This window comes from Drosophila teissieri, chromosome 2R, assembly GCF_016746235.2.
Source record: "Drosophila teissieri strain GT53w chromosome 2R, Prin_Dtei_1.1, whole genome shotgun sequence".
Classification (NCBI taxonomy): domain Eukaryota; kingdom Metazoa; phylum Arthropoda; class Insecta; order Diptera; family Drosophilidae; genus Drosophila; species Drosophila teissieri.
Genome location: NC_053030.1, coordinates 13,615,837 through 13,633,209, shown reverse-complemented (window position 1 = coordinate 13,633,209; position 17,373 = coordinate 13,615,837). Strand labels below are relative to the sequence as shown.

The 17,373-nt window shown below is 46.1% G+C and overlaps 1 protein-coding gene across 1 annotated transcript in view; it reads right to left on the bottom strand.

Moving 5' to 3' along the window:
- The window catches only part of LOC122614634, a 58,296-nt gene that overhangs the window by 9,446 nt on the left and 31,477 nt on the right, over positions 1 to 17,373 (bottom strand). The window contains 4 exon segments of the mRNA XM_043789254.1: positions 3,540 to 3,941; positions 6,179 to 6,334; positions 6,402 to 6,526; positions 10,105 to 10,256. Coding sequence (XP_043645189.1) covers positions 3,540 to 3,941; positions 6,179 to 6,334; positions 6,402 to 6,526; positions 10,105 to 10,256 — 835 coding nt within the window.

Sequence of the window (17,373 nt, the reverse complement as noted above, 5' to 3'; positions counted from 1 at the left end):
ACTCGGTCCCCAGCCATCCGCCCCATCTGCCCCAAGTGCCCCATCTTCCCCTTTTGCCCCTTCTTGCCCCATCCGCCCCTTCACAAGAAGTCAGCTCTGGCCTAAGACAAAAAGTTGGCATCGCGACTTTAAACTTGCGTCGCTTTCTCTGTGCGAGTGGCATTAAAAATGCAGCAAACATTAAGCACAAATGAACTCGCGCCTCGGCGAAAAAGTTTGTGGCCCGTCTGCAACATTTGTATGCAGCAGCTTCCAGCTCCCAGCATCTAGCTGCCCCCACCCAAAACCCCACTTCCAAGATGTGCGGCTGAATTTTTGCACAAAAGTTGACAATGGCTTGTAATTTACACGGCAACAGTAGTCCTGAACTGAAGCTGCGGCATAAACAGTGGCAGAGTGCAAAGTCCCGGAAGCGGGGATACAGTGAAAATAAAATAGAGTAACAAGCAGCTCTAATGCTTAAATGTTTTGTTCTTCAAGCGGCGCATTGTAACTGCAATGACAAAGCTCTAAGCTTGGAGCCAAAAGTGAAATATAAGTGAGAGGTAAATTTGAGTACGTGCTTTTTAAGATCAAATCAGCTTGGAACTTACTGAACAAAGTTGGGAACTTTAAATTTATGTTGGAAACTTTTAAAGCTCTGTTAAAGAACAAAACATTCCGAAACCCATGTACGTTTCCCGCAGACTACTGCCTTTCTTCAAGTGTAAGAGGATGAAAATGCCATCACCCATCCCAAACCCATCACCCATCCTATGCCATGGAGTAAGTTTCCATTCGACTCCAGCCAAGCTGAAGGCTGATGGAGCTGCTTTCAGCGCGAAAGGAACTCGGCCATGTATACAAATGATGGCGTTGCAATTGCTTTCGGTGCTGTTGCAACGGAAATGAGCCATTTGCCAGAAGTGTAAACTGGGTTAAGACTAATTGGCATTTAATCCGACCATTGTTTTAATGGGCGGCACTGAGCTTGCCACTTGGAATAACTAAAACGCATCTTGCCATCTTCTGTCCATATCCTTTGGCAGTGGCCCAAACAAACACGCATTTGTACACACACACACACACATACGAACGACATACATACAGACACAACTGCTGTGGCTCACTACACGGGAAATAAATTGAATTGAATTGAATGGAATTGAAAAGATACACAGAACACACGGTAACACAATCTAAACATCGATGTCGAGTGGGAATCAAATGCAGTACTGTTCCAACGAGAACTCATGGCTATGATGGGGTCTACAGTGCTTTTATAGGCAACCCCGAAATATGATCTTGATGTTGATGTTGATGGTGTGGTTGTAGCTGTAGTTTTAGTTGTTGTTGTGGTGGTGCTGCTAGTGCTGGCTGGGAGATGGAAAGATTTCTGCATCGGCATGCCGTGGTTCTTGGTAGTGTCACTGTTGCTGTTGCTGTTGCTGTCCCCACTGCCTCGGATGTGCTCCTCGGATGCAACGTGGTAATTACTTTCTGGCAATGAGATCGAGCGGTGCTGCGAGGATCGCTGCCTCAGGCGTCCGAACACGGACAATGGCCGGATTCCGGCGAACAGACGCCGCCGGAGTCCCGGATCGGTGGTCGAGTAGTTGATGCTGCTGCCACTGGTGCTGCTGCCGCATTGTTGCGGCTGTTGCGGCTGCTGCTGCTGCTGTTGCTGTTGCTGCTGCTGTTGCTGGTGTGCCGACGAGGCTCCTGCCGAGATGGAGGAGGATGTGGCAGGCACCTGTTGCATGTACGCCACCTGCTGGCTGTTCCCCGTGTAGTAGTTGATGCCAATGCCATTGCTGATGTACGCCGAGCTGGACATGTTCGATACCGGGGCAAAGAACTGGCCGTATCGCGGTTCTTGGTGTGTTTGTTTGATGTGGTTGGTTGGTTGGTTGGTTGGGTTATTGGTTGGTAAATTTGAGTTTGGCAAGCGAACGAAAAATTGGCAAAAAAGATATGAACACGAAAGAATATATAGATATATATGTGTTTTCATTTTAAGTAAGCGTAGTAAATCAGTATGTTTATCAAATATGTGAGTTCTGTGTTCGCAATCTGGAATCTGGAATCTGGTATCTGGCATTTGGTCTTCGAATGGAACTTTACTTACAACTAATCGGGGTCAGGGCAAGATGCCACATGAATGCCACAAGGACGCGTGCAACAGCAACAACAACCGCAACACACATTCTGCAATCAATCAGTTCGGTGCTGCATTCACACACTCCTAATTGGAATAATGCAACTACAGACCGCAGGGAATGTTGCAGCTGTACTTGCCTTGCTGCCAATTGCCCTTGCCACGTTGCAGACTGCCGGTTGCAGGTTGCAGGTTGCAGGATGCAGGTTCCTAGTTGCCAGTGTGTAGCGCCAAGAGCTGTGGCGCTAATTATGTGCGCACTTGCCAAGATTTAGGGCACTTTGCGGCCAAAGGGGAGCGGTCTGAATTGTGGCCCTAAGTAGGCGACAAAAAGGCAATGTCATGTTGCCATGTGATTGCTCTTGGGGCCAACAGACGAATGGAGACGGAGACGAGACGAAATGAAACAAGTAGACCATGTATTTTAATTGAAGCTCATTCGCGTAGACAAACACACTTGCCCCACCATTCACACACTGCTGGTTGTTGATTGTTGTGTGCCGGCTGAGCTCGATTCAGCATGTATTTGTATATATATTTGCATAGAGGAGGCTAGGGAAATCAGGATGTTTAAAGGAAAACAAAGTGTTTGGCATACACAAATTAATTACGTTCAACTAAATACTCGTATGATACGTAGATGCTACATGTGTTTGCGTAAGCTATAATTGATGTTGGCTAAGCTACAGAACACTATATTTCGGCAACTGCTTCAGTCAATAGCGATTCAAATTCAAATTCAAATTCATATTTCAACTCTAGAATAAATTATGTACAAAATGCATATATATATATAGTATATTTGTATATATGTGAGTTATTAGCTAATAGGTATCTGTGTGTGTGGCGTGTGTGTTTGTGTTTCAAAGCTGGGCAAAAAATCCAGCAACTTCATAGCGAAGCAATGGGGCGTATGAGCAATTATTTGGTTAGCGCAATGTGAGTGAAATTGAAATTGTTTTGCCAAATCTAAATATGCTCGCAAAGGGAATGCAATTGTGTGTGACTAATGTGGATAGATATGAACTACTACTATCTGCTCTACGGATTCGGGTGCAGAAAATGAGAGAACGGTAGCCCGAAACTATATACTTGTAGTATGACTTTTGGTTTTTGGACAATACGATGGCATTCTTGTACTTGGGTATGCAGTTTGATGATGGTTAAGCTGAGGCACTGAGACGGGATCCGGGGACTCGAGGCATACAATAAACAGGAGAGGTGGGTAACCGAAACGGAAACCGAAACCAAAACTGAAACCAAAACCGAAACTACAACCAAGGATTCTCAAAATAATTGCGAAAATGTTAAATGAGCGAAAGAATGCAGAGATAGAGAGATAGAGATTGTAGGTAGAGAATAGCACAAACTACTTGGTCGGCCACTTGGCCACTTGTCGGACCTGAGCTACTAGATATATCTTGGCTGGGCACCGGCAGTCCGCCGCGCTGCTGCTGCAGCTCCTGTTGCTGCAGCTGGACGCCCAGAATGGGCATGGCCACCGGCGGCGGACGCACACCTCGTCCCGCCCGCACCGCCGCCGCCTGCGCCACCGATGCCAGACTGCGCTGCTGCTGCTGATGCTGCTGCTGTTGTAGCTGTAGCTGTTGCTGCTGCTGCTGCTGTTGCTGCTGCTGCTGGTGCTGCTGCTCCTGCAGGGCCAGCTCCGAGACACTGACAATGGGTATATCCGGCGGCGGGGCCCTGCCCAGCTCCCGCTCCGAGAGAACCGGAACCGGAAGCGCCGATCCTCCCGCGACGCCGCCATCCATTGGCTTGCCCTGGACGGATTTGTCGGCGCCTGCTGCAAGATGGCCGGATTTGAGTTCGCCGGCTTGTTTCAGCACGCGGTAAATTTGATCGATTTCGGTTATTTCTTTATTGATTTGCATGGTTGCATTTGCATTTTGATTTTGATTTTGGTGCCGAAGTAGGAGAGTTGACATTGACAAGTTGGTACGGTTGATGAGGGGCCAGTTTGTTTTTGATTGGTTCGATTTGATATCGATGCCAATATCGTTTTCAAATTGTCGGATTGGGATGATGTTGATGTTGTTGATGCATTGTTGAAGTGCATTAGTACAAATTGCAAGTGGATTCAGGGGCAGTTCGATATTGGGGATGAGCTTGATGTGGGGATCGGGTACTTTTCCTTTGAATTCATACTTAGAGTGTGTGAGAGAGATAGGCGGGTATGTACGAGAGTATACATATAACAAGGATCAGCTAGGCTGGATGTTACTTTACTCTACGCCCCGCTTGGTGGGCATGTCCTCGATGAGCCAGATGTCTAGGATGTCTAGGATGTGGCACCCAAAACCGAGCCAAACTCAAGTAGCCAACAACACGTATGCGGTATGAGGAGTGAGGCAATTTCTAGTGAACTGTTTGATATTTACTGAATACTGATTACTGATTACTGATAACTGATTACTGCGTATTGCGTATTGCGGCTATAACATGCTCCACTACTTGAACTGATTTCGTTGAGTGGTCCCCCAGCTCTTTTATTTATATTTGGTTTAACAGGGTCCGCGATGTGTCCCTTGTGGTCTCAGCATATCAGTATGTGTGTGTGGTGTGGTGTTAGCTGTGTGTGCCGAGTGTGTGTGCTGAGTGTGTGTGTTCGATTTACTTTGAGCTGGTTGTCATTCGCTGAATATCTCGCTAATTAGGTGGGTCAAAGCGCAACAGTCAAACACAAAGTACGAAACAAAATCATAAGGTCAAGCGCATTTCAATCGAGTATCTGGCGCATACTATACGAGTATTAATATATTGATATTGATGCTGGATGTACGTATATGGCACATACTAATTCGAATAATACTGTTCATTTGGATACCTAGCTGCGCAATGCGATGCATGAAGGGCGTCTTTTGACGGAACTTCGCATTTGGCACATTCAACTGATTTGCGCTCGGATTCAGATTCGTATTCGTATTCATATTCATATTCAGATTTGGACTGGGACTGGGATCATCCGCCTGATCTGCTGCAGCTGCAACAAGCGACTCCTGTGGCGAGGCTATTTGTGTTTCGCATGGTTTCGTTTTGGTGTGGTTTTTTGTTTTGGGGGAAGGGAAGAGGATTTCATATTGATTTAATCACATTAACGTCTAGAGTCGGCAAATTTGGAATTTGTGTGCTTGATAGATAAACTACGTGAATGGCAGCGTGGCACCCGCAAGGTATGCAACAGATTCTAGTTTCCTCCTCACAATTGTTTACAGTTCAATGGGCAGGAACTCATCATCACCACCATCATCATCATCTTCATAAGCGTCGTCGTCAGTCGACGTCTATGAAACCTAAAGGACATTTTACAATGCGTTTTGGGTGTGTGTTGCCGTGCATGTGAGAGAGGGTGTGTTTTGGTGTGCTGGTGGGTTTGCCGAGTGTGGGTAACCGAAGGAGCAAGGGAAATTGCTAAAGTTCTTGCACGCTGAGGTCTGGAGAATTGCGACACAAATCACAAGTGCCACAATCTGTCTGCCCCACGAGTGCCATAAATCCGTTGTGAAATCAACTGATACACCAGCCACTCCCACTCGGCATTCTCTTTTGGCCAGCTCGAATCAATAAGTGTGTTTTTGCCCAGCGACAAACAAAATGCTGCTGATGCGGTCTGGCCCAAAAGGATAAGGATAAAGGTAAGTGGAGTGGAGTGGAGTGGAGTGGAGCAGAGTAGAGAACGAGTCGCATTCGCTTGGTCTCCCATATTCAAGGTGGAATCCTGGAGCAGGACATGCTAATGCCACGATGCATACACGGTTCGGGCAGGGCAAGTCGAACAAATTGTTGGGGAATTTCGCTTGCCAGCACATCGCATTTCCCATGCAAGTCGTTAGCCGGCCTCAAGCGGTTTGTTAGTATGTGAGGTATGTGGGCTTAGCCTGTTTTTTGTCTTCTCTAGCTTCTGTGTATTTCTGTGCTCTGTACTGCTGCACTGCACTAGTACTGCTGCACTTCTGATTATGTATTTCTGTTTTGTGTTTTCTGGGGCCATGGCTGTGATGCTGGTGCGTGCCAGATACTCACTTTCTTCCTCGATATCAACGCGATTCTCCAGCTCCGAGGTGCTCTTCTGTCGCCGCAGCAGCTTCTGCTTTGGCTGGCAGCGCGGCAGATTGGGGGCGCAATCTCCATGGGCGTTCAGCTTGCAGATGCGGCAGCGTAATCCCTGGCGTGTGTGCCCTGCAACCGAGAATAGAGATAGGATAGGGTTAGGAATGTTTGCTCACAAGGTGCGGGCGATACCCACCTCTCAGAATCTGCGAGCAGACGTCGCAGGCCGTTATCTTCTTGTAGGTGTACTCCTGCAGGTGGTGGCTGCCATCCAGATTGGGACGCAGCGGCTCGGAGGCTGTGCTGGAGGCTCCATTGCGCCTGTGAGGGAGATGCAACCGAAGGGCGTTAGTTGGAGTCTCACCCGTTAATGGAGTCGCCAAATGTTGCACTTTCCCCGCGGGGAACGCCAGCCAACCCGATGCGCAGTTGGCCAAAAGCGCCCAAATGGCCAAATGGCTAAACATATGTTCATAAATCGCATGAACATACATTGCATTTGAAGGCTGCTCTTATGCTACTTTATGTTTTTGTATATACGCTATACGCTATGTACACAGTGACAACAGCAAACAATGGCGAATGAACAATGGATTGTGGACAATGGACAACGGACAGCGGACAACGGACAACGGACAACGGACAATGCACATTAATCAGAGCGATGGTGCGTGTGTGTGTTTGGGATGTTTGGACAAGAAACACATTAAAAAGTATTGTATTTAAAGTGAACGCACACAGTCACAGGCTTTGTGCGGTACTCAACCTAATTGGATTCACAGGAAATTGCTCGATTAATCACTGCCCCGAGTATTTTACAATCTCGTGATCATGTGCTTCTGACCCGATCTCTCAATCCATGGTGCTTATGCAAATTATTGTGTTATTTATACTGTGCATACACAACACATCGTATTCGAATTCATTTCGGCAAATTCGTTTCATATTTATACAGCGCGTGAGAGATACAGATACAGCCAATTTGCAAGGACTTCCTGCCGCTCTGCTCCTCTGGCCCTCTGGCACTTTTGTTTTATTTACAAGGGAAAAAACCGAAGCCCCGAATGGCGGGGTGGAGAGCCAGCAGGAGCAGAAGGAGCAGAGGCAGGAGCAGAAGGACTCACAATGGGGCAATTGCTGGGAAGTGGGCAGAATTCAGGCGCAGAGGCCTAGGACTCGACGTTGATTGTTTGTAAGTGGCTTATGCACACAGATGAACACACAGACGGGCTGGCAAATAAATTGTGCTGAGCACATTGCCACAATATTTATAAAGTTGTTTGTTGTTTGTTGCAAATGCGTAAAGTATACAAAAACGTCAGATTTGGAAGGTGGCTGGTTGGCTGCTTGGCTGGTTTACTAGTAGCGATGGAAAGTGCAACTTTGTGCGATTGGCAGCTACAAATGAACACTGACACGATGACACTGAATGTATTCGTAAAGTCTTAGGCTAAATATTGATCTAACTAACTGACAGACTTAGCCAACAAATAATACCCGAGGTGAGATTATCTCGGTCATGTACAATTTACAGGTATGTACAATACAGTAAGTAATATACAGGTTTATACTGGGGTAATTACGATTAATTGGTAGACTTAAGGGTATCTATGGTTGGAGTTTAATTGGGACTAATTTTAATTGATTATACTGTTCATTGGGATATGTTGGTGTGTTATTTTGATTTCGGGTGCAGCTATGGCAAAATGCTAAAACAAAAGGGGAAATACGTTTGTCATAAGGGGCAGCATGAGTAATGGTTTAATTATAATAATTTCCATAACATATTCATTAGTTGGTTGTATGCAACTTAAAACTTTCATTTGCCGGCCAAATAAATGCGCTCAAATGCGGAAAAAACAAGTACCGAAGGCAAGTCATAAAAAGCAGGACCATGGCGTAATGAGTAACTGGCTGGCTTTTTCCAGGGGGGCGGGAAAAATGGGGCGGTTCGGTTGTGGCTTAGTTTCGGGCTTTCAGTAATTTCAGGCGAAACTTTTGCAATATAACATGGCCAAACTTTTAACTGCGATTTTCTTGTCACGTTTGCAAATGTATATATAAAATGTATATGTGTTTATGCTGGGTATTTATACCCAGTGAATGGCCAGTGAGTGGCGAGCATTTCGCAATGAAGTTTGAAGAGATAGAGCCCACTTAAGCACCCCTTTGCCCGTTCACTAAGCCGAGAAGATTTTCCGATTTATCATCATATTGGCAGGCCAAGCTGCACGGCACAGAACCAAGTATTGTTGCCACTGGATGCTGCAACGTTCGCAGTTTCAGTTGGCAGTTTGCAGTTCCCAGTTCGCAGTTCGCAGCTAGTGGGTTGCAGAGCCAATGGTCTGCGTGCCCATGTAGGTGGAATAGCTGCAGAATTTATAGTTTTGCAATTTTTCGCATATTTTTCAATGCTCGAATGCTCGAATGCTCGCCGAGTGGAATTTACTGGGCGCAGCCGGAAACTTGGCCGGAACATATGGAACAGAAAAGCCAGACAGAAAAGCCGGACAGAAAAGCCGGACGGACGGGCACAGCGACACATTTATCCGTAGTTATCGAATGGGACAAAAACTTTTGTTGCCCGACTTGGACCAAATCCAGATCGAGCATTGTCTTTGCACCCGTTTAACTAGCAGCTAGCTATGGATTTCAATTGTGCCCCTGCAGCATGCAGCCTCTTGATTGCCGCCCCATCACGTGATTGATGACACTTTCAGTGGGCGCAGGTGGCATTTACGGCGCCCGAAGACAAATTAAGTTGTGTGTTCGGAATATATGCGAGTATATGTGTTAAATTGAAATTTAAATTGATTTACGGCAAAACATAGGCAAATTATACTGTGTCGTGTGCAGCAGTTGATGCGTTATTCGAAACCAATTAGCCGGCATCCAAGCAGGGTTTATTTTCTCAGCTAATTCTACATTTGCGTGCAACATTACAGCAACCTTTGGGATTTTGGATCGGTTATATACGTAGTTGGGCATTTAGCATATATGTCTGTACAGGGGTATATGGGTACTATGGGACTATAACTAAAAGCTAGATGCTAGATGCTGGGTGATTGGATTTTTCGTGGTGGTTCTTTGGTGAATTTCGGTTACCTCAAAGTCAATACGGTTGATACGGCGTGGTACATTTGATTTTGTCGGGGTGGTTGGCTGATAGTTCGCGAGTATATATCGAGTATATCGTAACATTTTGTTTTTATTTATTTTTTTGGTTGGTTGGGCAAAGCATTGTATTGAATGCATTTAGTGTTCGAATGGAGATGGTATATACGTAAATTTATATAGAGAAGAAGTGGAGAGATCGTTATTATGGCAGATATAACTTAGCTTAGCTTAAACTAGGGTGAAGTGCCCGGCTTATGCACCTGAATGGAATTATCTTGTAAATTGCGAGTGCAATTGCTGCATTGCATTGCATTGCATAATCCGGATTGTGCAAATATTAGGAATTCCTTCCGAATACTCGTACTATATGTATTTTATTGCGAATGGAAATGGAGGTTGTTTGGTTGGTTAGTTGGGTGGATGGGTGGATGGGCGGCAAAGGCGGCGGTGGTGGCTGCTCTACCCTTGGATGCCTGAATAATTTTTCCGCGTTTTCCGCAAGCTTTTAGTCATATTAATGTGCGGGCGGCCCCGCTCCCGATCTATCCGCCCTCTACTGCGATTCTCTCTGCAATTCGCCGCACTATTTCATTTTGTATCTGGAGGGGGGCTCCTTGGCCGCAGATACTAGATACTCTCTGGCGCGGTTTGTATTCGACTTAATGGGCCTTGCTCTATGCCCGATAGTTGTGTAACAGCGGGAAAATGGTGCAGGTGGGTGGTTGGAAAAGGGTGGGTGGTGGAGGAGGAGTATAGTGGAGTGGGAAAAGCGGCGTACTCACCTATCTGCTTGTTGTGCTGAACCAGAACCAGCAGGCTTTAGGCTCTTAAATGCTTTCAGCCACTTTGTTTTCATCGATGGCGCTGTGGCAGCGGAGAATTTGCGTTCGTTTCGCGGCGACGTCGGCTCAACTTTGCTCACGAACAGATCCTTCTGCAGAATATGAAAGGAGAAAGAGAAAGGGGGAGAAAGTGCATTAGCCAAAATGCAATTTCCACTTAAACGTCTCACGTTGCCGTTTAATTACAGGCCATTAACACTCGCAACTCGTTGCATTCCGTTTGCAACTTTGTCTGCAGCTATTTGCCAACGTTCTGATTTCAGTTTTGTCCACATGCACACATATGTATTACATGCACTGAGAAAACAGATACTATAACTGAACAGCAAACACCTTAGGTATACAAAAATATCATTTTCCTACTTATGACAATCATCTAATATAACTAAAATTGTAGCCCCTTAACCAGTAAATGTTTCCAATCCCTTATGCATACTTGAAAGCCCCCAAATCTTGCAGTGTACTTTGGTAGACCATCGTTGTGTCGTAATGGAGCCATGATTACGGGCACAGTATTTAGGCAAAGGAATGCCCAAATATTTAACTGATACTTTGTGTCTGCTGCCAGGCGTCGAATAAAGCCATTTTAATTAATAATCAACACTTTGCCGAATGCCACAAAATGTAATTACACCCAGGACAAACGCACACAGGCTCCAATCCTCACACTTACACGCACACACCCACACACACATTCACAGCCTTGCACACATGCAGCCGCACATCCTGTAACAATAATTAAAACCACGTGTGACATGAGGTCACAGTTTAGTAAGCCTAGTGGTCCTTGCCATCCTGTTGTTATCGTGCGTGGTTGGCAGTTCAGTTTGGTTGCCATCTGTCATGAGCGTTGCATAATTAGATGAGCTTGCAACGCATTTAATTTGCGTTTTTGCCCCACAAAGTGAGTGGGGCATATTAATAGCAGGTGGTTCTGAATGGAAAAATCAGAAAACTATTCCTTCGCCATTAAAAAAGGTGGAGCGTTAGTTGGGAAAGCCATTCATAAAACCAATGCCGAATCACAATAGGTATTTATTAAAATTTATTACATTTCCAGTGGTCATTGCAAAATTAATTATTTAAAGTTATTTCCAATAAGTGGCCAATGACCATGGTTAATAATTTAAGCTGCTAGCCAACGGGTAATAATGAAATATTTAATTTCAATAGGCCAGCTTTAATTTAGACTATTTTTGCTTCTGCCTCAAAAAATTCAACTGACGTCAGAGTTCAATCCCATTAAAACCTTGGTGCTCGGCAATCTGGAATCACGAATCTGGAATCTCGAATTCATTTTCGCCTTTCGCACGGAATTTCCGAGAGACAGAAGTGATGCGTGATTTTATGATGTCAGAACGTCAAAACAAGTTAAAAATCATTGCACTCAATGCAATTGCGGTATTTATAATGCAGCAGAACGCGTTCGATGCAGTTCGCTTCGCTTGGAGCGATTTTCGCTTTCTGAATTCGGCAGGTTTTCCAGCTTGCTTTTTTCCCACACCAACACCACCCACCACGCTTTCCCCCTCTCTTTTTCGTCATGTTATTTTTAGCACTTTGACAGCTCGACAGAAGTGGGGGCGAGGTCACTCATACGAAAGGTGGGCGGCAGTGGGTGTTTGGGCGACTGGCTGACAGGCAGGATATTAAGGCTGCCATATGGCGCAGCGCGATATCAAATTCAATGTATTGGCGCGTCTGACAACAAAGGATAAAACTCACTGGAATGCCATTTAGTGATTGCGAGGCATTCGCCGCTACAAATTAATTCACTCGCAGCGATTGCAATTAAAAATTAATTTTTTCCAGCAGCAGCAGCACAAAGCGCTCATATTTGATGAGTAATTAATTTTTACGCATTTGCTCGGCCACATGCCGGAAATGGAATTGAATTGAAAATATCGTTAACATCATGGCCAAGATAAGCGGCCATTCTTGGGCAGCAGTGCGCCGCCTTTCGGTGGCCTTTGACTTTCGGTGTCTCTGGCAGCCGGTCGACCGACAACCAGCACATTTGAATGTCGGGCGCCGGATGGCCAGGATGCAACGCCTGAGTGGCGACGCCAAGAAAGGGCGAAGCCGGGCCAAGTCTGGCCATAATGGACATGTGCCTGTCATGTTGCCTTTGTCATTGTCGTCGCCATTTGGGGGCGGGGTCCACCGGCCATAAATTTATGCATGCAGTGCATAAAATTCAAATTAAAGGAGCTGCAACAGCAGCAGCGGCATCAGCATCAGCACATCCTGCCAGCGACAAGTACACGTTTTGACACTTTACAACAGGCCAAGTCCTATCCAGAAAGGGGACGTCAAAGCCCGCAGCCAGCTGCTAAATGGACAGGGGCGTAGATGGGGGCGTGGCCGTCGCTGATGTGGGCATTCCCTTGCCCCCTCTTCCCTTGCCATGTGCAGCGCAATCAGCAGCAGCTGTTGCTACCGCTGCACTACTGGCAGACTGAAATCAAATGTTGCCTTTGCCGGAAGACTAAAAAGGCTTAAAGTGCTGCCAAGCCAAAAACCCACACCACCCACACTCGCATTTTGACATAAATTGCGACCTAATTGATTTCGCTTGGCTTTTTAAGCTACTTTCCCCAGTGAAAAGCACAAGTTGCCAGCTTACAGTCTGAGTGAAATGAACAACTTTTCTGTTCGCTGATTTTTTGTTGTATTCCTTGCCCGGCCACTTTAATTATCTGCTATCTGGCGTCTCGGAGGAGGAAACCCAAAACGAAATTTATGGCTGTCACAATTTTTAATTATGTTGCCCATTGCTAGATTGAAACCACAAAGGTATCGTAAATTGCCAGCTCGAGCGCAAGCCGGCCAATGGAAATTTCCTCATTAAGGCCGCAACAAAGCGCGCTGGCCAACAAAAGGAAAAAAGGAGCCGCCGCATCCTTTGTGATTGCCATGCCTGATCTGCTTAACCACAGCCCGCCGATATGCCAGATATGCCAGATACGCCAGATACGCTGTATTCGCTGGATACGCCCCCCATCCACCCTGTAATAAGCATTTCAATTGGTCCACGATGGCCCATTCGAGCACTGGCAATATGAAAGCATATTTTATTGCCACTTTGATGAGCTGCCCTGCTGCTGCTGCTGCTTTTATGCGGAGGGGGATAAAAAAAGAGGAAAAACCAGCGTACATTCAGTTTTAACCTATATTTTTCTAGCCCGCCGCTGCCTTTGTAATCTAGAGTAAGTGTAAGTGTGTGCAGGACACGGTGGGATGTGGGTGGCAGTGGGTGGTGGTGCATCTGCCTGCCATTTCATGGCATTTCCCCAGCTCCGACTAATTGCCGTAGAGTAGAGTCTGGCTAAGGAGTCCAAGAGCTTTGCAAACATGGCTAAGACAATTTAGCCAACAAGGAGTGCGGCGCCATATACCTGCATGCAGTCAGACATGTGGATATATATAGTGACAAAGGGGGAGGGGTAAGAGCAGAGTGGAATGGACAAACACAACATTTCCGTAAATTACACGCATTTGTCAAAACGAAACAATGCGCAAAGTGTTTATTTGTTTTAGTGAGTGCTTCTGAGCGCAAAAATGACTCTACACAAAAACAGGACGCCTGCGGGGTTGGCGGGTGAGAGGGGGGCTGTAAAACTGTTGCAACTTCTAATGGGTTTGCTTGTTGCTGCTCCTGCTGCGTCATTGTGTGTACGTGTGTGTGTGTGAGTGGGTGTGTCCATGTGTATCTGTGTATCTGTGTGATCAGTGCAGCGCGCAATGTGGAACAGCGATTATGCAACCACATCACTCTCGCAATGCATCATCGATCCAATTCACAGGATGCCTCACATACGCACACATACACACACAGGCACACGGACGGACCCCTTGGCGTATGCGTAATGCGAACGAACACTTTTCAATTTTCATTAACTGCGACAGCAAATTGCTTGTGTCATCTGCAACTGCAACTGACACTTACAGCAGCCAAAGTCCTTTGGGCGACGAAAGGATACCCGGCACTTTTGGGGCAGCAGGGAAATTCGTTGCATACTTTAAGGCTATCTAACACAATCTAATGCTTTTCTACAAATATTTACTTGAGTAGATATACGATTACTTGATATTACATAGCTTTAATACTAAGAATATAGTAAGCCATCAATAATTCATTAATCACATTACTAAGCGAAAGGAATTTATATCTTATTCAGGTAAATAAAACTTTCTGGATCTAGTTACCAACCCAAGAATCTGAAGAGTTAACTATATACCCATTAGCATTCCAGCTGCAGGATGTGAAAAGGACATGGATTCTGAGGCGCCACAGTTTGTGTTTGACAATCAACAACAGCCGCACCGAAACCATAACAAATGCCACTGCGATTGAGAGAGCAGAGATTGAATGCCAACGGATGACAGATGCAAGTCAAACCTGTCCGGCTTCGGTTGGATTTCTCTGGCCTGGTTAACCGCAGCTCGTGCCATTTGTGCCATTCGTGCCGGAGTTTCCCAGCACTTAATAAATGCGGAAAGGCGCATTCGTGCCCCGCCTCCTGATGGATAGGATGTGAAATTTATTGGCCGCAATTAAAATTGCAGAGTGCTGTTTGCTTTTGGCCACACGCTGTGCAACTCGAGCTGGAACGGCCGATAAGTTTAATCGGCTCAGGCTGAGCCTCGTTGGCTTTTCGAAATTTTAGAGGCCACACTTCGAAGTGCTAAGCCATTTGCCAGCCAGGCTCCATTTTGTTCACATTTTCAGTTGGCTGGTTGGCTCAGGCGTGGGCCACGCCCCATTTTGTTTTATGACCAGCTCCCTAAGCTGCTCTTGCCCAAATATAAGGAGGAGCAAAGGACTTTCATTAAGCCGAGGTGGGTGAGCACAAATCCCCAAGGGCGTCGGTTAAGCTGCGTGAAATGTCCTCTGATTCTTCCTGTAATGACACTTGCATCCTCACATCCTCACATCTTTTCCACCTCCGAATGTAATTTGCATCTCTGTCCCACTTGCTTCGCATTTTACTCTTACTTTTTACTTTCCTTTTTCCTTTTTACTGTTTACTTTTTACTTTTCACTTTTATTGCTGAAAACAAAACGGAAAACGAGGGAAATTCCCATTGAGCTTGCCCACCTGTGCTGGGGCTTTTCCTTTAGCGCTGGCTCCTCACCTACGTGACTGCCATCAATTTTCAGTGGCACTGCCACATCATTTTGCATACAAACAGGTGAATGCCAGTGGGCTTGGGCTTGGGCTTGGGCTTGGGTCCGGTCGTCCTTGTCCCCTTAACTCGATTTTGAAATGGTTTAAAAGGCGTTGTGTGCGACGACTGCTGATCACACACCTCAAACTGCTGGTTGCTGCCGAATGCGAATGCTGAGTTTCGCTTTTCATGTACTTTTATTATTATTGCAAGTGTTAGGGCGGAAAATGGCATGTGGGCGGGGCACCTCAATGTCGCTTATTTTCTGTGACTGCGAATCTGGCTGACTTCCGCAGCTGTTGCAGCACAAATTGATTTTCAATAGCTGAGTGGTTTTTGATTCAATGAAATGACATACTCGGCTTACTCCCGAAGCCCCCAGAAGTTCCGCACACATCCTGTTCGTTCTGCTCGCCCTGTTCGTCCTGTGCGTCCTGTCCTGTTCGTCCTGTCAGAGGCTGACTGCTTTGCGGTGGAGAAAAGTTTTCGGTTTCCTGAGCACAGCTTAATTCACTTCGATGTAATTAAGATTGCTTTAATTCAATTTGCATGCGGAATGTGCAAAATGAATCACCACTCTGACCTTGCCAATCTATCGAATCTGTTTTTATTGGCCTGCTGATAAATGGCCAGTACGTGTCAGCCCAAAAGCGATTTATCAACGGCCCCCTTCTAATTTCTGAGTTTATTTTCGTGCCTTTCTCTCGTGCTGCCTATCAATCAATATGCAAAAAGGAAAACAAGAGCAGCCTCGGAAAAGTCGGAGAAGAAGAAATGCGGGAGCACTCTTTTCCGTTTCCAAGGCGCCTCTCGAGTGGGCGCAAGTCAAGTCAAGTGAGTCAGTCAAGCGGGGCTTACAGAAGTTTACTGAGGCTGCTCAACTAGGCGCATGAATTTCTAATTAAAACGCCGGCAAGCCTTCGCCAGGACCACACGTACTCCCCACGTATTCCCTCCGTATTCCTCACGTATTCCCCACGTGCTCCCCGCAGACCCACACTCGTAAATACTCATTTGAGGCTGAATCACACCCACGCCGCTGCCACTGCCACACACATGTACATACGTATGCATATGCATACTCGTATGCACACATGTAGTATGTGTGTGTATGCAAATGTGTGCGGGTATATAATGTACGTATCACGTATACGCAGTGAGGGCCCCACATTGGCTGCTATCTACTTAATTACTTGGTGGGGCGAGCGGGTGAATTATATGCATAATTTAAAGTGCATGCTTTTCCCAAGGCCCCGCACAGTCCATTCCCCCCCTTCCATGCTCCACCTCACCCCGCTGACTCCTTTCCCAGCTGATTAAGCCGCCGGCAGCTTGAAGCTCTCCGCTTTCTGTCTTCTGTCTTCTGGGCAGCAGCACAATTCACACGCCAACTTTTATTGCGCTGACAAAGTGCCGCCCGCTGTGGCTTCGCTCCACAGGACGAGAGCACTCCTCCGCCGCCTGCTCCTCCATTCTTTGCGGGAAATGGAGCGGAAAATATTTGCGACAAGCGGGACAAGCCAGTGCACACAGCACCTCACCCCCCCGGGCCCCCTCCCCTCTGCGCAGCTACGCTCCTGACCAGCATATGTGCCCATGCGAATTTCCCACGTTTTTTGTGCGCCACCAGAAAGGAAATCAAAATATTTCCGCAACTCAAATTGAAAATTGTCAATTTTTTATCTCGCTGCGGTTTTTCATCACAACGAAAAACCCTGTCGTATTCCCACACCGAGCGCCGTAGAAATTCCATAACTGAAACCAATATCTGCCAACACAATCGCCTATGAACATGTTTTAAATGCCCTGCAAACAGTCTCAGAAGTATTTGCCAAGGAAGCTCTACAGATTTAAGTAAATGACATTTTATGAACTACTATAAAATGCAACAAAAAATTCCACTTTGATATTTTAATTTGGAAATACTGCAGATTTGGTTACTAGGACTTTTACTACACTTACTCATTGCTTATGCAACATTTTCCAATAAGTACTTTACAATACAAATTTAACGTGCTTAGCTTTCTGTGAACAGGT